Source organism: Crotalus tigris, unplaced genomic scaffold (assembly GCF_016545835.1).
Source record: "Crotalus tigris isolate CLP2741 ecotype Arizona unplaced genomic scaffold, ASM1654583v1 scf7180000018784.18638703518:1950463, whole genome shotgun sequence".
Classification (NCBI taxonomy): Eukaryota; Metazoa; Chordata; class Lepidosauria; order Squamata; family Viperidae; genus Crotalus; species Crotalus tigris.
Genome location: NW_024097199.1, coordinates 1,636,572 through 1,658,016, shown reverse-complemented (window position 1 = coordinate 1,658,016; position 21,445 = coordinate 1,636,572). Strand labels below are relative to the sequence as shown.

The window sequence follows — 21,445 nt, the reverse complement described above, 5'->3', positions numbered from 1 at the left end:
CAGGGCTGAAAGATAGGGAAGTTAAAAAATAAGAAGGCAATGGTGAAACAATTCGGCATAGCTATCAAAAAACCAACACTAATATATTTATGTAGTCATCAGTTTGATTTGATTTGATGCTGCTCTTTTTTAATGCAGAAAACCCTTCATTTTAGGATTAAACTTAATGTAGCAAACGCTATGGCTGGATATTTTATTTATATTGAGAGAAAGTGAAATGCATGATCATATTCAGTGAATATGTTTTATAAGGCACATGCCAACTTTTAGAATAAAGAATTATGATAAAGCGATAGCGTACGTAAAGTCCAATTTCAGCGGATAAGCAAAAAGGCCGCAGTGGGCTAATTTATCATTTCCGCAAGCGGAACTTGTCTGCCGCGGAACTGAACGGCTAGCAAGCGGCGAGTCGCCGGACGAAGAGAAGAAGAGCACAGAACAGGGAGTGAGGTCGCCGCTCGTATGGGTGCTGCTGTTTTTGCAGACTCCTTCCTGCTGCTAAAGCTGTTCCTGTTCCTGGAAGGTGGGGGTGGGGGGAAGAAGAAGAAGAAGAGGAGAGAAAAGAAAGGTTTGCCCTGGCTACCGGCAAGCAGGAAAGAAAAAACGTTGCCACCTTGACTCCTCTACATGGCAGGGAATTTCTGGCAGAGTTCGCATTAGTGAGTTGCCCTTGCAGTCTGAAGGTTCTGGGGAGGGAGGGAAGGAAAAGATGGTGCGGAATACAGGCGCGCGGGCCGGGCAGTTGCGGGGAGTTATAAGAGGCTTTCCCTGTAGGAAGTGATTTTCTCAGTGCAGAGGGTTTCAGTGTAGTGGGATGTTGCTGTATGCCTGGGAGAGAGATGTCTGTGCAGGTTGAACTTTCAAAATATTATATATAGCTGCATTATTGTTTAGAACATAGGTTATTTCCAACAAGATGAGTTTTATCTTTTTATCTATTCTAACAAAAACAATTGGACAAAGCGTGTGACTCTACGTGTATAAAGAAAAGCAGAGTTTTTTCCCCCCCAGCTTGAACATATTCACGCTGAACGTTTTGAGATACTTATAAAGCGACAGCTCTTATAAGGGCAAGTACTTTAACAAGGGAAAAATATATACTACATGCTGCATTAGTACAGGTTTGCTGTAGAATGTCCAATTACTACCTCAAGGGTTTTGCGTTATTAGAAATACTGATTTTCCCTTCATTGCAGCAGTGTGGTTCAGATAATCACAGTTCCCTGCTTTTAGGTACTATCTTTAACTTTTGTTTTGTTCTTATAACTTTTGTACAAAGCTAAGACTTACTTATTAAATTCATATGGAAACAGATAAAATGAAAAACAAGTATTCTGATTGCACTGGGTTTATCATGAGGAAAGTACTGGGATGCATATGCCTCTTTCCAAAATAGTTTACCCTTATTTAAATATTGAATATTGTTTTAATTCACACATGGAGTGCATTATGTTGAGGTGACTAAATTGTAATACTGTACTATGAAAGTGAAGAATGGCATGAATAATCACATTGGAGGGAAAAATCTTTAGTGGTATTTGGTATAACTGCAAGCTTCTCTTTTATTCCTTTTGCTTCTTGAGTGTAATTTACAGCCACTATCTCTAAAGAAACCAAGATTCATGGAGAACATCTGAAAGTGTTCTATCTAAATATAATTCAAATATGTGACTTGAATGCTGGCTTTTTATTCAGAAACCAGACTTTTCTGTACTAGGAAGCCAAATACCTAGGATGAATAATATATATTCCTATATTATATGAAGTATAATAACTCAAAATCATAGTATTACAGAAATTCTATTTGTAAAAGAGAGATAGAAAGTGGGGTTAAATGTTTATACAACATTTGTATGCAATTTGTCTGCGGAGATGGGCAGTTAAGAAATATGAAATATAAATAAAATAGAACATTTAGATCTAACATTCGTGAGGCAATTTAAAATAATTATTTTACGTATTAGTCTTATAAACTACCTTTACTTCAAGAGGTCAACAATTTATACAGGGTTCTCCTTTCATTTAATCTCCACAATATATATCCTTGATGATTTGCAAGTGAATGTGTGCATGTATGCAAATAGTTCAAAGTCATCCTGTGCTTGAGGGTGGACCTGAACTCTACTTGTACATCTATTACATCACCCTGGTTAAATACAATGACAAATCATTAGAAAAGGGCAAAATTATTAGAACAAATTATCCTCCAAGTTTTCAGGTGCTTCACTATTGACAAGAGATTGATTATAATCTTTGGATTATAGAAGGTCTCATATAAAATATTTTTAGTTCGAAATGATTGTCAAAGTCTGATGGTAGTTTCTTATTTGTCAGAATTTTGTTTCTGGCCTGTTGTGGAGCTCTCAAATTCTGGTGGCAGTGAACATTGGGGAAATACAAGCAGCATGGGAAGAAAGAAATTATTTCTGAATACTTTTGACTGAATATTCAGTAGACTATGTATCTTTGACATCAGGCCATATAACAAAGGATAAAAAAGTGTTTTCTTTTTTCTGTGTTTATAATAGATACAATCTGTTACAAATATCTAAAAGTTGTCTCTCCCTTCCTTCCTTCCTTCCTTCCTTCCTTCCTTCCTTCCTTCCTTCCTTCCTTCCTTCCTTCCTTTTCTGTAGCTTACAATGGATTTTGGATAAACAAGATCTGCTGAAGGAACGCCAAAAAGACTTAAAATTTTTAACAGAAGAAGAATATTGGAAACTACAGATATTTTTTACAAATGGTAAAAATGCTATCAATGAATCATTGATATACTCTCTGTGTGTGAGAGAGTTGGGGGAATGATTTATTATTGATTTTTAGAAGAAGCACACTCTACCAGGTCCTTGAGCATGCTCCCATTAGACTCTTACGTGGTTTAAATATAACATTGGTCAACATTTTTTTTTCTAAAGTTAGACATATATTTTACTTTTGGAACATTATGATTCTAAACCATATGCGGATCCATTCATTTATAGGCCTTTCCCCTCTTTTTGTGGAAAAGGTTTTAAGTTGCTTGTAATGGTGTTACGCCTAACATTTATTCTAAGCTTTTGGTATCCTTTCTCAAAATGATGGGAAACCAAAATGGCAGTTGAGATTTTTGGAAAAGCAAAGTAAATTTCTAAAATGATGACTAATTTCGATAATTCTTTTGTATTGAAACTTAAGCAAGTCATTACTTTCCAGTCAGAGCCAATAATAGCAAAGATCGATAAATACAATTTAAGCCTGCATTTTAATACAGTACCTGGGTGTCATTGAAAATTTATTCTAGATAAATATAAGCTTCACATGCAAGGAAGCTTTGGCTTTAATTTGTTTTAGAAGAGTGGAAATCATGCTTAAATATTTAAACCATTAAAACATTAGAATATATTTTGGCTCATTCTAATAGCTGAAGTACAGCTTTCATATCTACTATAAATACAAGTACTAAGATTCTATAAAACGTGATAAATGTTTTGTTAAGTGTGCATAATTACAGCTCAGAAGTTGTAAATCTGTCTTATTACTACTTGAACAATCTTGCATTTATTAAGTAATGCACGTACAAACTTATTTCCTTACAGGGAGTATGACAGTAATATTTTAGAATATGCATGTATATTCACAATTGGACTTTTCATAATGTGTCTGAATAGTCAAAGTTACTTGTTACAGTCAGAATCAGTATCCTCTGTGTTGGAGCTGGCAAGGTGAGATGGGGGAAATAACATTAATAGTTACTTTCTTAAAATTGAGAAATAGTTATTTTGTATTTAAAACAGTTCATATTTGTGGAATCTTGGAAATTATTAAAAAAGTAAGCAAGGAAAAAATACTGATAGATGGACAATGCTGTTAGAATTCTGTTGCCCAAGCATTCTATTGGCTTTCTGAATATCTCTACTTCAAATAAAATTCCTGCCTCCACTGATCATTTCAGATTTATCACAGTTAAAAAAAATATTGAGCTAACTACCTTGTGTACAAAGGATTTGCTTGGCTGTCAAGCTTGAAAATGAGCATTGATGTGTGAATTATCTTGGTAGTGGCAGGATTATGATAAAACATTGCCATCTTCAAATTACAAATGGATGGGTGGATTCTGGAAAAATATCAAGTAACCATCTTTTGTTTTGTCATTCTGTGCCTCTCTACCTATGCTTGGTACATGCTTGGAATATATCCTCTGCTCAGAAACCCAAATGAGCTACCTGTACAGCTGACACCATGGTGGCTTTCTAGCCAACTGGCAGATAGTGCTAGTGATGGAGCAGCTGAATTTTTTTTCCTGATCTTCCTTCCCCCGGCACCCTATTCCCTTTTCATAGATGAAATATGTCATACTTCAGACACCTGCTGCCTTTGCCAACTCCATAATTGTGCTGATATTGGCAGCTTAAGTCCTTGGACAAATTAAATACCTCTTTTGCAAAGTATTATTTAGAGGCTGCATATGATGGTTGGTAATCGAAGGCTTTGAATTTCACACAGAATAAATTTCCTAAGTTTCTGAATGAGTGTGAGTTGAGAATTGCATGAAGTTGCAGATAATAGAATAAATTATTTCTGTAGGTGCAGATTAAACCTCAATATGCCTTGCATCTGTTTTGTCATTTTTGGAGAAGTTGAATAATGCATCAGAATTATCTAAAAGGGCTGGAAATAAATGTCATCTGCCTGAATTTAAACAAACTCAGCTTAGTGGCGATCATAGAAAAATGCTGGCATTGTCCAGTTTCATAGCTTACTATATACCGTAATATTTTAGGAATCAGGTTTAATGATCCCAACTGTGCAGTCTGCTTTGAATTGTTCTTTGTGTCAGAAATATCAAGTAGTGATTGAATGCTAGTTTTTCTAACTACAGTTTCAATGCTTTATGGTGTTATCTATTGTGTCATAGTCTCAGTTTGCAATCTTCTCCCTATAAAATAAAATATTATTTCATCTTTCGGGGAACCTATGAAAGGGTTTTCAGTACCAAAAGAAGTATAGGAACATAATGTAATAATGTTAGGAAAAAGATTTGCAATTCTGTGGGATTCAGTTTCAGTAACAGTTGCAGGATATAAAACTGAACATTGAAGATTTAACTCATTTTTTTTTTAAATTTTATTTTAAGTTATTCAAGCTTTAGGTGAACATTTGAAGCTAAGACAACAAGTTATTGCCACTGCTACTGTCTATTTCAAGAGGTTCTATGCCAGGTAAGATCATGAGCTCTGGAACAATCTCATTTTTTTCTATATAAATCTTTTTGTGATTCTAAGGTTTCTTTAAAAGTGGTATGACTAATAAATCCCCCTTTTCTGCTGTTTAAAATTATCTATTATAACTTTTTAGGTATTCCCTAAAAAGTATTGATCCAGTGCTAATGGCTCCCACATGTGTATTTTTGGCATCCAAAGTAGAGGTAAGTAGGCAGCCTGCTACATGAGGAATTTTGGGCAGGTTGGACAGAGGGTATTTTAGCAGGTGATTTTCTGACTTTTATTTTCCCATGTTCTTTTGAAATAAATAGAAAGCCAGCATAGCCAATTAGTAGTAACTCATTAATACAATGAATTGACCTGATGATTGAGTAAATTAGTTTTTCTTCTCTTGGTCTTAATAAGCACCCCATCAAATCTGGCAACTGCAATCCTTTCCAGCAGCTTTGTGGTTGGACAAAGTGAAATGGTCACTAAATGAACATGTAACAGCTCTCAGAGAGGGAGAGGGGGAGGAAGTGGGGGGGGGGAGAGAGAGAGATCTTTGCAGAGTGTGTCTGCAAAGATGTGTCTCCATTTTTCATGCCTCCTTTTTCCTCTCTCACAGGGTGGAGAGATTGCTTAAACTAGCTATCCTCCTGAAATATTTTTCTTTGCAGTGCAGTATGTCCCTTAAAATTCTAACTGCAAAGTTAACCATCTCAACTCTATGACCTTAATTCACACTGAAGGCTTTGAAATTTCGTGGTCAACCCATGCATTGGTTGGAAATGAATTTGTTAATTACTGTTTATTACCATCTTATCTGTGAATGATCACCAAAAGGGGCAGTTGCTAAATGCGAAATTGCTGTATCAATAATTAGCACATTTAATACCCTTTTTCTGATAGAATTTTTCTGTTAGGGCTTCCCCTGCTCCAGCCTCCACAACATTTTGCTGGTCATATCAGCCAGTTGTTGTTTTCTGACTCTTGATCGTTTGGGATTTCAGTGCTTGCTTTGCAAGTTGTTTTACTGTTTTTGGCTATGGGGGATTAGCATCAAAGTGGCTTTCTGCCAACAGTATAGCAGCCAATGGAAACTGATGAAAGGAAAGAAGATACCTTTCTTTTCACGCAGAGAAAAATTGTTTATTGTAATATAATCTTTGAATCTGCAAAATACTGTGATTTTGACTAAACAAGAAAGATTGGCAGAAAGTTTACATCATCTCACATGGGATATTATGGAATTGGGCAGAGTGAGGCTTGGATGATTTTGCAATGCTGCCAAGTGAGGACAAAATGTGCTCTTGCTTTCTTTTTTCCCACAGATCCCCTCCGGTAATTTCACATAATGACCAAAGTTTGACATTTTGTTAGCGGGTGCTTCTGGAATTGTGTACTTTTCACCATTATTTTATTTTTGATGTTTTAGGAATTTGGGGTGGTTTCAAATACAAGATTGATATCTGCTGCTACTTCTGTATGTAAGTGTAATTTTTGCAAAGCTGTCGTCTTTCAGAGGAATTTTTAAATTAAATATTGCTTATAGTTATGGTGTTCAGACATATGGAATGGCACGCATGTGTGTGGGTGCATGAAAAACTAAAGAGCTGTTAACCTGTGTCTTATTGTATTGTGGGATACAATATGATACAATGCGATACAATATAATACTATTGGGTAGTATTGTATTGGTAAGAGCCATTAGGTGTAGTGGCTAAAGTTTGATGCCGTTTTGGTGTAATGGCTAAAGGCATCAGGCTAGAAACCAGGAGACCATAAGTTCATAAAGCCATCTGGGTGACCTTGGACCAGTCACTCTGAGCCGTAGGAATGAGGCCGTGGAAAACAACTTCTGAAAAACCTTGCCAAGAAAACTGCAGGGACTAGCCCAGGAAGTTTCCCAGAATTAGACACAATTGAATGGAAGAAAAAAAAATTACATTGGTACAATATTTAGTTTTTCTAAACTAGTGTATGCTTCTTTCCCATTTGATAATGTTTGAAACTTGCAGAAACTGATAAACATTGTGTAAACTGATCCTAATATATATTCCAGAAATATTTGTTTTGTTGCGATTTTGTATTGTAGATTTCTGTAAAATGCTGCTACCCAATATAAAAAATATGTATGTTCTCTTGTGCTTTCAAACTTAAATCCCTTAATTCAGCGTCTGGTATTCTAATTAAATTAAGGTGTAGCGAGAGAAGTAAGTATGCTAAATTAATTTTTACTGTTTTTATTTTTAAAAAGCATTCTTGATTTTTTTTCTTCTTTGTTGCAGTGAAAACTAGGTTTTCGTATGCCTTTCCAAAAGAATTTCCTTATAGGATGAACCATGTAAGTATACTCTAAGAAAACATTCCTTGCCTTAATACTTTCTTATCTTTTCAAAATGATTTTGAAAAGACATTTACACTTTTACTGTATATGGAAGAGTGGGAATTTTGAGAATATATCAACGTGTTGGTTTGTGATTTGCTGTAGTCCCAGCTGTTTTAAATTATTTAAAACTGAAGTTGAAAATTGAAGTAAAAAGAAAAGGGTCTTGCCATTGTGTCATCAGCTGTGGCTGAGAGACTCTAGAAGTGAGGCTTGAAGAAGAGGAAAACTTAAGGTAGTAAACTAGATTACTATCCACTATCATCTCTACATGGGGCTGCCCTTGAAGAGCATTTGGAAACTTTAACTGGTGCAACATGCAGCTGAATGGGCAGTAAATGGTGCAGACTACATGGCATGTGTAACACCACTACTGCACTGGCTGGTTGTCACCTTTAAAGCCCTACATGGCTTGTGACTGGGTTACCTGAGGGACTGTCTTTTTCTAAGTTTTTACCCATCCAGTCTGATCCAGCAGACATGCTGTAGATCCCCTCAGTCAAAAAGTGTTGACAGGCAGAAACAAAAAGATGGGCTTTTTTTAATGTTGTTGTTGTAGCCCCTGCCCTAACCCTATTGGGTTTTTGCAAAACTTTAAAAACTTTTTTATGTACCCAGGTTTGGGACTCAGAATGTGCTAAGAGCCCCATTACTTTGCTTTACTTATAGTTGATTAATCTTCATGGCTGCTGTTTGTATTATTTATTTTATGGATGTTTTTTATTGTTTTAATGTTTTTTTTTTTAATTGCTTTATAATTTTAGAATTGTAAGCTGTCCAGAATCACTTGGTTGAGTTGGGTGGCTATGGAAATGAATGAATGAATGAGTTTGATTGCAAAGAAGAAGAAATATAAGATAAATCAGTTGACCTCTGTAAAAGAGGTATTTGTTGGAGTAAAAAGTGTAATTTCAAAAAAGGGTTGCCTTATGCCTTTATAGAAATGGAAATGCCAAATGTTGTTGCTGCTGACAAAAAAAGCCTGTATGTTTTTGTTCCCTTGGTTTTCCAAGTTTAGAATCTTAATAGATCCAGCTGATCATAGAAAAGGATAATCTGTGGTTGGTCATGTTATTCAAGTTACATCCTTATAATTAATATATTTTTATGTCTATACAGATATTAGAATGTGAATTTTATCTGTTAGAGTTAATGGTAAGTTTATTTACTTTGTACATTCTGTTCAATCTCTTGTACAGTATCCATTCATTCAGTGACTGTTCAAAGTTACGATGGCACTGAAAAATGGATCTATGACGGATCCTTGATGTTCTGCACATTTCCCCCCCCCCTTCCCCCATAACATTATTGTAATCAGGTACTTAGATGCCTTGCATGTGATTGTAACATCGCAGAGTTGGGGGTCATGTGATCATTTGCGACTTTCCCTGGCTACACCAAGCAAAGTTTATGAGGGGCCAGCAGGGAAAATTGCAAGATGTTTTGTTAAGTCGCTCCCGCTTTTTTCCCTCATCCTCGGCAAACCCTTACCCATGTGAAGCCTCTGCCAGCCCTGTAAGGGCCTCCTGCAAATTGTGCACGGCCTGTGCAGGCCTTTCTTGACTCCCATAACTCCCACAAGGACTGCATTGGCCCTTCCAGGTCCTCCTGTGATTTCCTCCCACCCTCTCTGGTACCCCCATGGTTCTTACCTGGGATTCCTGCCTCTTCGTATTAATGATCAGTGAATTTGGAGGTTACAGTGGCAACTGGGACTGCCTGGGATTGTTATCACTGAACAGTGTAGTCATGTGATGTTGCACTTTACAACTGAATCACTTTGTGGCGGCAATCCCAGTCTCAATTGCTGTCGTAACGCAAGGACTACCTGTATTTAATGCACAGTACAAATACAGTTCCTCTCCTGATCATATCTGGAATATCATCTCCCAAAATGTTCCTACTTTCCACATGTGTGCCAGAACACTTGGATTATTCTGTACTTGGAGAAAAAAATGATGAGATATAGTGGGCTATGAGAATAATCTTAGAGAAAGGATGAAAAGCTATAGATTGAGAAGGTTGTGTATTATTTCCTATTTTTTACATGAACTTAGAACTGATGCCAGATGAGAAGTAATTTATAGATCTAAGATTGCATGAGAAAAACATGTCCAGTGTATTAACTGAAATAACTGGCTTGAGGATAAGTATGCAGATTTGTTTATGAGAAAGTGCCCTGCCTTTCGTTTTAAATAGGAAAGCTTTTACAAAGGATACTCCACTGTGAGAGGGATCTTGGAGTCCTAGTGGACAGTCACTTAAATATGAGCCAGCAGTGTGCTGCAGCTGCAAAAAAGCCAACGCAGTCCTAGGCTGCATTAATGGAAGGATAGAACCAAGATCACGCAAAATGTTAGTACCATTTTATAATGCCTTGGTAAGACTATACTTGGAATATTGCATCCAGTTTTGGTTGCCACGATATATAAAAAAAATGTTGAGACTCTAGAAAGAATGCAGAGAAGAGCAACAAAGATGTCTAAGGGACTGGAGGCTAAAATGTATGAAGAACTATTGCTGGAATTGGGTATGGCTAGTTTAACGAAAAGGATCACCGGGGTGACATAATAGCAGTGTTCTAATATCTAAGGGGCAGCCACAAAAAAGAGGGGGTCAATCTATTCTCCAAAGCACTTGAAGACAGGAGAAGAAACAATGGATGGAAACTAATCAGAGAAGCAACCTAGATCTAAGGAGAAATTTCCTGACAGTTAGAAGAATTAATCAGTGGAACAACTTGCCTCCAGAAGTTATGGGTGCTCCAAGACGAGGTTTTTAAGAAGAGATTGGACAACTATTTGTCTGAAATTGTATAGGGTTTCCTGCCTGAGCAGGGGGGTTGGACTAGAAGACCTCCAAGGTCCCTTCCAACTCTTACTCTGTTATTCTGTTAATGTTACTCAAGCCGAACTTTATATTTACAAAATAAATGAAACCACTGAGTGTTGATACTGTTTTTTTTTTCCACTCAAATTTTCTCTATATTAATAGGATTTCCACAAAGCTTCTTGTATATTGCTATTCTGTAATAGAGTGTACTGTGCCAGTGTTTATTTCCAGTGAGGGTGTTGTGGGCAAATCAGGTTTCTATGTGCTGCAAATGTGTCAGCAGTTGTGTCTCAGAGGGAGAAAGAATTTGGTAAGCTGCCAGTCAGTTTAGAGAGGAATTATTTCTGTGAAGACAACTACTGTCTTTGTAATAAATGGCACTATAAACATCAAAGAAGTACTTAATATGTTGAGTATTGTGAATGATGATGATGATGCTTTTGACATTTTTCCTAAACACAATCTTCCTAGGACTGCTGTTTGATAGTATATCATCCCTATAGACCTCTACTTCAATATGTACAAGATATGGGCCAAGAAGACATGCTGCTGCCCCTTGCTTGGTAATGTAGACAAACTATTTAAAAAGTCCTTTAGCCTAAGTAGAAAACCTAGGAAAATTATTGACCTGAATAAAATTGTTGCCTGGGGATCTGCTTAATCCACTTTGGAAAATGCATGAAAACATAAAGTTGTTTAATTCATTGATTTGGAAAGGAGGGTGGGTTTGACCAATTTTTTATGAATGAGATAATCCAGCAGATTTCCTACTATTTCTCCTTATAGTCTGAACATACAACTGAAAAGCTCATGATGAAGTTTGCCTTGCTGCATGGAAGATGAATACACCTAGTACAGGGGTAGGCAACCTTGGCTCTTTTATGACTCGTGGACTTCAACTCCCAGAATTCCTGAGTCAGAGTGGCTGGCTCAGGAATTCTGGGAGTTGAAGTCCACGAGTCATAAAAGAGCCAAGGTTGCCTACCCCTGACCTAGTATCTCTGTGCAGAGTTCTGTTGTTTAGGGAAAAGTAATGCCAATGTTCCATATAGAAAAAGACATAGAAATTATATATATATATATATATATATATATATATATATATATATATATATATATATATATATATAATACACACACACACACACACACACACACACACACACACACACACATACATACATACACACACACACACACATACACACATACATATATATGTGTGTGTGTGTATACACACACACACACATACACATACATGTAGGTCTTTGGTTATTCGGGTTTTCTCCCGTGTCAAATTGGAAGTGTCTTGGTGACGTTTCGACGAAGTCTCATCCGTCATCTTCAGGCTGGTGTTTTCGGCTTCGTGCTTCTAGGAGCAATGTGTGATCGTAGCTGTTTCTTCCTTTTAACTGCCAGTGGGGGTATGAACTGATTGGAGGAGAGCTTGGCTGTGTTCTGATTGGATGGAGGTGTGTTCTGATTGGTTAGGAGCTTGGCTGTGCTCTGATTGGTTGGGGGAGTGTTTTGTTTGGGTGGGGGCTTTGTTGTGCTCAGGTTAATCTGAGTTGCAGGGGGATGTGAGATGGTGAGCATTGCTGTTGTTTGACTTCGCGTTCGTGGTCATGCCTCATCTTCATGGAAGTGGCCAGCAAATGGCCCTCGCCCACTTGATGGGCTCTGCTCTGGTCCCACCCCCTTCTGCCAGAGATCCTCAGATCTGTCCCACTCCTGCCCAAGCCCCCACAGGCACCCTTGACGCGAATGATGTAGAACTGGCCACGCCCACCCAGTAGGCCGCACCCACTCCATCCATGCCCACCCAGATCGCATCCACCCTGGCCACAGCCACCCGGACCCCCAAGGGCAACCACAATGCTGATGTGGCCCTCAATGAAATTGAGTTTGACATCCCTGGATTATACCCATTACATCAGATACTGTATTTAAAGGAAAAGTAAGCTCCTATCTCTGTTTCATATTGTTTTGACTCCCATCATGTGTGGAGTCATGAATGACAACTTGCTGATCTGTTGCTTTTGTCTGTGCAGGAGGATAGTGAATGACACATACAGAACTGATCTTTGTCTGCTATACCCTCCTTTCATGATAGCTCTAGGTATGTTAACGTTGTATGCTGTATCACTATTTGAATGGAATGGTTTAAGATAGAGTTGCATCCATGGCCATTTTCATAGAAATTCTGGTGTTATAGTGAAAGCCTCAACTATTTCATTTTCCAGCTAATAACTGAACTTTCATTGTCCAGACATACAATAAAAGAATGGTAAACTGGGAAACTATTCTTTAAGTGTGCATCCTAAGTGAGCGTAAATAATTACATCTGTAGAATGATATAATAGAAAATCCAGTTTGGAGAGGGAGGCAGTAGCACACAGAACATGTTCTGACAATGTGTTTTTCATTTAATAACGTAAAAACACTTGTACCAGAAATTTTGTGTCTTAAGTTTACCTTTCAACCATATTCTTTCTTTATAGCTTGTCTACATGTGGCTTGTGTTGTTCAGCAAAAGGATGCTAGACAGTGGTTTGCCGAACTCTCTGTTGATATGGAGAAGGTAGTTATATTTTATTTAATAATTACAGATTTACAGAAAGTAACTTGTGTAGATTGGTACAGTATCAGCCAATTCAACAAAATAGGTAAGATGAAAGCTGTTTATTGGCCCAGCATCCCTTGGTGAAAAATTGAAAAACTTATACAGTGGGGGGGGGGATTATTTGAACCCCTGCTGATTTCGTATGTTTTTCCACTGATAAAGAAATGATCAGTCTATAATTTTAATGGTAGGCTTTTTTTAGCAGTGAGAAGTAGAACAACAACAACAAAAATCCAGAAAAATGCATTTCAAAAAAGTTATAAATTGATTTGCATTTTAATGAGTGAAATAAGTATTTGATCCCTTCGTAAAACATGACTTTGTACTTGGTGGAAAACCCTTGTTGGCAATCACAGAGGTCAGACGTTTCTTGTAGTTGGCCACCAGGTTTGCAGACATCTCAGGAGGGATTTTGTCCCACTCCTCTTTGGAGATCCTCTCCAAGTCATTAAGGTTTCGAGGCTGACATTTGGCAGCTCGAACCTTCAGCTCCCTCCATAGATTTTCTATGGGATAAAGGTCTGGAGACTGGCTTGGCCATTGCAGGACCTTACTGTGCTTCTTCTTGAACCACTCCTTTGTTGCCTTCGCCGTGTGTTTTGGGTCATTGCCATACTGGAATACCCATCCACGACCCATTTTCAATGCCCTGGCTGAGGGAAGGAGGTTCTCACCCAAGATTTGACTGTTCATGGCCCCACCCATCATCCCTTTGATGTGGTGAAGTTTTCCTGTCCCCTTAGCAGAAAAATACCCCCAAAGTATAATGTTTCCACCTTCATGTTTGACGGTGGGGATGGTGTTCCTGGGGTCATAGGCATCATTCCTCCTCCTCCAAACATGGTGAGTTGAGTTGATACCAAAGAGCTTGATTTTGGTCTCATCTGACCACAAAACTTTCAGCCAGTTCTCCTCTGAATCATTCAGATGTTCATTGGCAAACTTCAGATGGGCCTGTACAGGTGCTTTCTTGAGCAGAGGGACCTTGCGGGCGCTGCAGGATTTCAGTATTTCACAGCATAGCATGTTACCAATTGTTTTTTTTGGGGGGTGACTACGGTCCCAACTGCCTTGAGATCATTGACAAGATCCTCCCGTGTAATTCTTGGCTGAGTCCTTACCATTCTCATGATCATTGAAACTCCACCAGGTGAGATCTTCCATGGAGACTCAGACCAAGGGACATTGACAGTTATTTTGTGTTTCTTCCATTTGCGAATAATCGCACCAACTGTTGTCACCTTCTCACCAAGTTGCTTGGCAATAGTCTTGTAGCCTATTCCAGCCTTGTGTAGGTCTACAATTTTGTCCCTGTTATCCTTGGACAGCTCTTTGGTCTTGGCCATGGTAGAGTGTTTGGAATCTGATAGATTGATTGCTTGCTTCTGTGGACAGGTGTCTTTTATATAGGTGGCCTGCAAAATGTTTTCAGGATAAACTCCATGATCCCAGAATACCTTCAAATCTTTCTTATGTGAAGTATATACTTATTGCAGTCACCATAGATCTGCACAAAACTATTTTTCATCTATTTTCTTTTAGATCTTAGAAATAATCAGGGTCATTTTGAAACTGTACGAACAATGGAAAAACTTTGATGAAAGGAAAGAAATGGCTACAATTCTAAGCAAGATGCCTAAACCAAAACCGCCTCCAAATAGGTAAGTTTTCAAAATATGTACATTTGAATAGAAGATCAATTGTAAAACATTTTAAGAACAATCCATTTGTAGAGAAAATAATTTTAGACTTGGATGCTCCTAGTGAAGAAATCCTTCACTATTCAACCTCCATAGACGGTTGTTGGTAGATTTTGAGAGTCCCATGTAGTTTGACTTCTCCCCATTTTATGCTTGAGTTCTTTGGGTTGACTCAGGTAAAGAAGAAGGCAGCTGCATTTTTACAGGCCTCATAGTTCTTATGGTTGTTCCATTGAAATTTGGTATAAATTATAATTTTCCAATGTCGTTTGGTTTTGCATTTTTCCGCAGAGGGGAGTATAGATAACAATAAATGGACTGTGTTGACTTATTGTATCTATTCTGCATATTAACCATCAAAGGACGTTACACATCCTCTTCATGACCTGTTTTCCTTGTTACCTTCTGGGAGGAGGCTTTGTGATATCCAAAGCAGAATATACAGATTCAGTCACAGTTTTGTTCCAAATAGCATCAACCCTGTGAACTCTCAAGTTTCCTCTTTCCACTATGTATTCAAAATGGACAGTGATCAATATATATAATATTAATAAAATGTATGGGTAGATATAGACTTTCTTTTGAGAGCTGGCAACAGATTTTCATTTTAATGTGAGCGAGTGTGCCCACAGTAAAAAATGACAATAAAGCTTATCTTAATCTTAAAATCAAATGTGTTTATAGTCATTTTAATAATAATTATATAATGTAATAATTTCCTGCTTTGTTTCAAACAGTGAAAGTGACCAGGGTCCAAATGGAAGTCAGAATTCTAGCTACAGTCAGTCTTAAGACATTCCAAAGAAATGAACTGTGGACCACTTTGGATTAAGGCACATTGGGATCTTTTCATATGTGGAAGACATGGACAGAAGGTTTCATTGTCTTTTCAGATAGAACACAATGTTTCTATCAAGTGTACAAAAGCTTTTCCTTAAACACACACCCATTTGAATTGTGATACAAGAATAATCAAAAACTTTGGATATAAATAATGATGTAATTCAGTATGGACAGACTATAGTAAATTTTGTTATTTGAAAGAAATAGTGGTGAGTTAAACAAACTGTGTTGACACAAAGATGGATAACTGTGAATGGATCTTTCTTGCAACTATACTTGTTTAACTACGGAATACAAGAGATGACTTGAGAAGTTGGATTTGAGATCCTAATTTTCTAGGTATATACTTGCCAATGGATGTTTCAAGAATGCACTGCTGTAGTAAATGCCTTAGAGAAAAGAAAAAAAATTTCCTTAAAAAGTATAAAATGTTGCATTCCTCATCTGAAGTTTAAGGAGATACTCTACAATACCTGTAGTTTGCTAGAGGAAATCCAGGATACTCCCAAAGTGCAATATATATAATGAAAACTGTGGCTGTTTTAGGAAAGAATGTGCTTTATGTCCTTGACATATTTTGCAATCCAATCAAGTAAAGAATCTAACCTATTTGAGGTTGTAATGGTGGATATGTTGTGTGCTAGAAGTTTCTCTTCTGCTTTCCTTGTTACTAGGAATGACTTGTCTCTTGAGAAAGCAGAAGCAGTTGAGACTATGATTCCATAATAAAATATAAATTACTGTACAAATTAACACAAGAATCATTCAAAGACAGGATGTTCCCTTTTTTAAATTCAAGGGCCATATGCTGTGTTCTTTACTCAGACTTCCCTATTTAAAAAGGGATTTAGTCTAGAGCTCTGAAATATTCATGGACTATTTGTTTGGGACCCTAAAATGAGTTAAAAGTAGCCTGTCTTTCAGTCTAAAGTAGCTCTCCTCAACATAATGCCTTCTAGCTGTATTAGATTACTGTTGCCTTCAGACCAACCAACATGGCCATGTTAATGGAGGATTAGGGAGATCAAAATACAGCACATAGTGAAGGTGCCAGTTGGGAAAGGCTGCTTTAAGATGGCCTTTCACCCAAGGGAGCATTATTCTGCCATGATACAAAGGAACATTGGTTGAAAGAGTATTGTCAAATGGTGCTTGTTCTAAAACTTGATCTAAAAGCAGCAGTGCCTGCCTCTACTTGAGATGTCACTGAATTAAGGGTAACCAAAGTGTTTTTGTATGCAAACGCTTGGGCTCTCTACACTTAAGTGTTGGAAGTTATTTTTTTACAGAGTGTTTGGATACTGACTTACAAAAACAATTGTGAGGATTTTTTTAATTTTAGCCTTTTCATGTTCCCTTTTTAGTTTTGCTAATTTTGTTGATGCTGGTCATGTTGTCCCACACATTTGCTAACAATTGGTTAAGGCACCACATCTGTTGTATTTTAGAAATTACTTTGCTAACTTGGGGATTTCAGCATTATTTGTAATATGGACTAGCTGCATAGGAATAAAACAATGGAATTTAACAACATTGACTTATTTTATTTCAGAATCATAAGCAATAATTCTTACAAATACTGCATCAGATCATAGGGGCACAGCATACATTTTAAAAAAGTTTTGTTTGGAGTGCCTTATCACAGTTGCAAGTAATGTATTTCCCTTTTTGCTCTGTGGGTATGAGAAAAGAAACACACATCAAAGGTTGGAAAGCTATTTTCTATATTCAAATGAACAAACAAAATTTTATTAATTTCATTATCTTAAAGTGGGACATAATGGTTCTTATACCATTCAGCACATAGCACTGTATTGGAAATTCAGTGTTTTCATGTAATCTCTCAGCAATTTTATAGAAGAAGTTTACGTAGAAAGAGATTGTGTCCCTAATCTAAATACTGCATATAAAAACCTTATCACAGATACAACACATATGTGCTCTAATCAGTTTCCCCTGCATGTACAAAAGTGTTTTCTCAATATTATTTCTGCAAATATTTAATATCTAGAGATATTTCAAGGTCAAGAACAATAAGCAGGACTGAGGCTTAATTCCTGAATTATGAAGTTGAAAAAAAATACAGGTCCCATCTATAACCTGGCTAAACATTTTAGTGCCATTTCCCCTAGTTTTGCATTTAACATTTTATAGTACATTTTTGTTTCCTGGCCAGAGATACACATAATTTCTCATGAGATGGGCAGTTATAAAAATTTGATTAGCTAACTTAATTCCAATTTATTTTACTTAATATCATTTATTACAAAATATATTGCAATGATCAGTTGTAAGTTTCCTGAATCTGTTTCAATTGATTTTTAAAATTTAAACAGAAAAATTTCCGTGTTAACCAGACTAAACATTTGAAGCATATCTCAGCTTTTTTTTTTGTTGGCAAAATAACCAATATGCTTAAATGCCTTTTATACCTTGATGCCCTTTTATTAAATAGAATTAGCTATAGACCTCTGCGTTTTCAGAATACATACAATTTGTGCATTCTAGATATCATTTCTTCTTTGAACATTCATACTCCAGCCATTCGTTGAAGCCACCAGGGTAATGCTGAACTCTGAAAGTATACAAGACAGTTTCTGTAACATTTCTTACTGCACAAACCACTTTCAGGAACATTATTCTCTTAAGAGTAGGCTGATCAGAGATGCAGGAGAAATACTCTGGCATAGTAATTTTATATCAAATAAGGCAATAAAAACATGTATAGTATCTTCCTCAAAGAGTAAACAATTTAAAGTTTGAATCATAGTAGTTAAATACTTTTGGATATCAATGAGATAATAAGTAATTTTGAGTAATGGCAAATATAAGGATGTAGAATAAAATGTTTCTTTAGTTGTTCTTAAATGAGACATGCTTAGTACTTGACCATTCCATTTGATTTTGGTTAAGTATATTAGAATTTTTAAACAGACTCTGGCTTGGAATACTTGAATCCAAACACTGAATTTCACAGGGTTACAAACAATATTTTCTCACAGTACTTTCAAGCTTGTTCTTTTTCTAATCAGCTAAGTAAAAGGTTGAATAATGACACCATCTTTAAATTGTAGGGTAAGAATCATCTAGAAGCAGTGTATTTCTGTTTAAAAATGGATTGATATTCCTTAAAATATATTAAACCCAACTGGGAAAGGCGATACCTATATTGGAAAATAAAATAGTGATGCAAATGTGAGTCTTGTCACAAAGTTTTAAACACTGAATTATCTTTGTCCTGAATTAACTACATGATGGCACCTGTTTTTCTTCTACAAACATGCTTTGGGAAGGCTACAAGACAATTTCTATTACAATGAAATAGTGTAAATGCAAGTTTTTGATGGAGCAGATTTGAGCTCTTAGTTCATTTAGTACATCCAGATGTGTTATTCAGAAACCACCAGACACTATTGGATCAATCTATTCATTGCATTTTAAGAGCAAAATGTTAAAAAATAAACACTTTCCCCTGATTTGTATTTCTCCTTTTAAGTCCATAATATTATAAAATCAAACTAGAATCAACTCCATTTACAATAACACTACACTGCCTTAAACCTATCTTTCCTGAATGTTTTACACTTACCTGCTGAAACCCAATGATTTCGCAACAGCCACAGCCTGTTTGCTTCTCACCCCAGCAAGACAGGAAAACACTACATGATCTGATTTAGAAGGTATATCTTGATTGTATTTCTCTTTAAAATATACTGAGTCCATCTGTAAAGCTTCCATAACTTGTCCCACTGTAAAAAAGTAAACCATCTCAATTGATTTAATTGCTTTTTTGTGATGCCCCATTGGCTGAAGTACCATTTTCATGTTAAGCCATAAAGTGACCCACTACATATGGCATGCCGTGTGCCACAATGGCAACCAAAGACATGCAAAGTGACATCACAATGCAAATCTTGCTCTTTTCTATTTGTATCCCAATGCTGGACACAAGTACACAAGTGACGGCCTGTGTAGTGATGTTTATTTTGTTGCTTGTACCTCTTTGATTTTTCTAGATGACTTATCATAAGGATTGGCCTTCACAAATCCTAGTACAGAAAGTACCACGCATAAGATAATTCCATGTTTTCCTCCCCTTAGTATACACTACAGTAAATTGGATTTGTTTTTTCCTTGCTCTAAATCACCCAGCAGCAACTTACATGGAATACTGATTGATCCAGGAATTTTTCCATGCTCTGCAATTTCCCATTTTTCTCTAACATCAATAAGCCAGATGGCCTTTGATTCCAACAAATCTCTGAGTTGTTGGTAGGAGATGACACTATGATCCTCAGTTGTGCAAAAGTGGCGAACGATTTGTCTCCTGTTTTTTGGATCTGTGTAAAAAAATAAAAAAGTTAACAATAGTACTACAGATTCTGACATGATCATCAAAGCACTAATTTCCTTCTAAGTGCTTCTGGGCAACAACACCAGCTAGGGAATCAATGCATTGACCAAGCATTTAAATGGACAAGCAGAGTCCAGACTTGTTCTCTGTATATTTACACTATAGCAGTTTTCCAGATCACTTGAATTTTATATATTTCTTTCCTCTGCTCAAAAAAGGCAGCTTAGGCTGCATTTTACAACACAAAAGTTGTGTTGGCTTAACCCATGAAACTGATGTATTAAGCCACATGATGGTTGAATACGATAGTCTGGTTCATACACTATTTTAATCAATATGGTTTGATTTTAGTTTAATCTTTTTGAATTGTAAACCATGGTTTTTGTTTTAGCATACTATGCGAATGTAGTGGAGTCAGAAACTACAGGAAATCATTCCAATTCTCTTGGAAAAGTCTTTGGTACATTTTTATAAAATGAGGAATACCAACTTTTATGACTGCTTTCTCTTATACCATTTGAAGAGCTAAACGCATTCACCTGTATCTTATGCAACAATCCATGGCTTAGCATGTGAAAACTAGTTTATAGTTGTACTTGTTTCGGTGTTATCACTACAGTGTTGATGTAACACTGAAAGTATCTTCTACCATAGGCCTGCTAGTCAGAAAAAAATACCAGTTAGATTTTTTTTTTACAAATGAGGAAGTCAGGCTAAAAAACAGCAGAGAAACTGCCAAACCCACTAACGTAAACTTAAATCTGAACCGATTCCAATGGAAGCTACAAAGGGCCTCAGTCTAGACCAGTGTTTCTCAACCTTGCCCATTTTAAGGCACGTGGACTTCAACTCCCAGAATTCCACAGCCAGCAATGCTGGCTGTGGAATTCTGGGAGTTGAAGTCCACGTGCCTTAAAATGGGCAAGGTTGAGAAACACTGGTCTAGACTCTAACTCCTCGTTCAGTCCGCTTTCCACTGATGACGTTGCTACTAAAGCAATCGAAGTCTTTCAAAGCTCAGTATTTTTTCGGGAACAACCAAGTTAAAACATTTGCCCATCACTTAGCACTGACGTTAGAAACCAGAAACGAGAACGCCCTCCTAGCTCCGACTCTCCCATTACTGCCGTAGCACTTACAGCCTGAAGGGCAAAGGGGACCAATGCCAGCCACCGATTCAAATCTATGCAGGACTCTCTCACGGTGGCTCCATGTCAGCTGGCTTATCTTTCGTCCACCGTAGCCGCTTAGCCTTCTTGCAGCTGGCTGCGTAATTAAACCAAACGTTAATTGAACCAGCTGTCTGCAACATCCTTGCATGCTTCCTACTGCTGCGGAACTAGTTTGAAGGCCACCGCCCAGTTCGGCTGGGCTTCCCGAATATAGTAGGCCAGGCGATTCGCCTGTCTCCTTGGCTGCGCTTTCCTAGGAAGGTGCATCTCAGCTGGAACAAGAAATACCAGTTGAAAAATCAGGAGTACTGTTCTTTTACTTTCAGGGCTAAATTATTTCTCTGACTGGAGC

General features: G+C 37.1%; 2 protein-coding genes across 2 annotated transcripts; one reads left to right on the top strand and one right to left on the bottom strand.

The window, feature by feature from the left end:
- Window positions 1-445: 445 nt before the first annotated feature.
- CCNC (cyclin C) lies at window positions 446-17,095 on the top strand. The gene is made up of 12 exons (XM_039356056.1): window positions 446-659; window positions 2,637-2,743; window positions 5,114-5,198; window positions 5,335-5,404; window positions 6,619-6,670; window positions 7,472-7,527; window positions 8,689-8,724; window positions 10,873-10,964; window positions 12,453-12,520; window positions 12,903-12,982; window positions 14,567-14,685; window positions 15,462-17,095. The coding sequence occupies exons 1-12, from the start codon at window positions 628-630 to the stop codon at window positions 15,514-15,516; spliced, it is 852 nt and encodes a 283-aa protein (XP_039211990.1). The 5' UTR covers window positions 446-627; the 3' UTR covers window positions 15,517-17,095.
- On the bottom strand, window positions 17,091-21,407 carry TSTD3 (thiosulfate sulfurtransferase like domain containing 3). Its single transcript, XM_039356057.1, has 5 exons — window positions 21,061-21,407; window positions 19,731-19,907; window positions 19,157-19,316; window positions 18,060-18,142; window positions 17,091-17,240 (listed from the first exon to the last, which is right to left on the bottom strand). The coding sequence occupies exons 1-4, from the start codon at window positions 21,239-21,241 to the stop codon at window positions 18,079-18,081; spliced, it is 582 nt and encodes a 193-aa protein (XP_039211991.1). The 5' UTR covers window positions 21,242-21,407; the 3' UTR covers window positions 17,091-17,240; window positions 18,060-18,078.
- Window positions 21,408-21,445: the final 38 nt, after the last annotated feature.

What these genes read in the sequence shown, in the direction of transcription:
- CCNC (XM_039356056.1), top strand. Translation starts at nt 628, where the DNA reads ATGGCAGGGAATTTCTGGCAGAGTTCGCATTA. An exon ending in TCTCTGTTGATATGGAGAAG is followed by an intron (nt 12,983 to 14,566) that starts GTAGTTATATTT and finishes ATTTTCTTTTAG; the next exon opens with ATCTTAGAAATAATCAGGGT. An exon ending in CCAAAACCGCCTCCAAATAG is followed by an intron (nt 14,686 to 15,461) that starts GTAAGTTTTCAA and finishes TGTTTCAAACAG; the next exon opens with TGAAAGTGACCAGGGTCCAA.
- TSTD3 (XM_039356057.1), bottom strand. Translation starts at nt 21,241, where the DNA reads ATGCAAGGATGTTGCAGACAGCTGGTTCAATTAACGTTTGGTTTAATT. An exon ending in TCCCCTTTGCCCTTCAGGCT is followed by an intron (nt 19,908 to 21,060) that starts GTAAGTGCTACG and finishes TTTTTTACACAG; the next exon opens with ATCCAAAAAACAGGAGACAA. An exon ending in TGGATCAATCAGTATTCCAT is followed by an intron (nt 19,317 to 19,730) that starts GTAAGTTGCTGC and finishes ACTTTTTTACAG; the next exon opens with TGGGACAAGTTATGGAAGCT.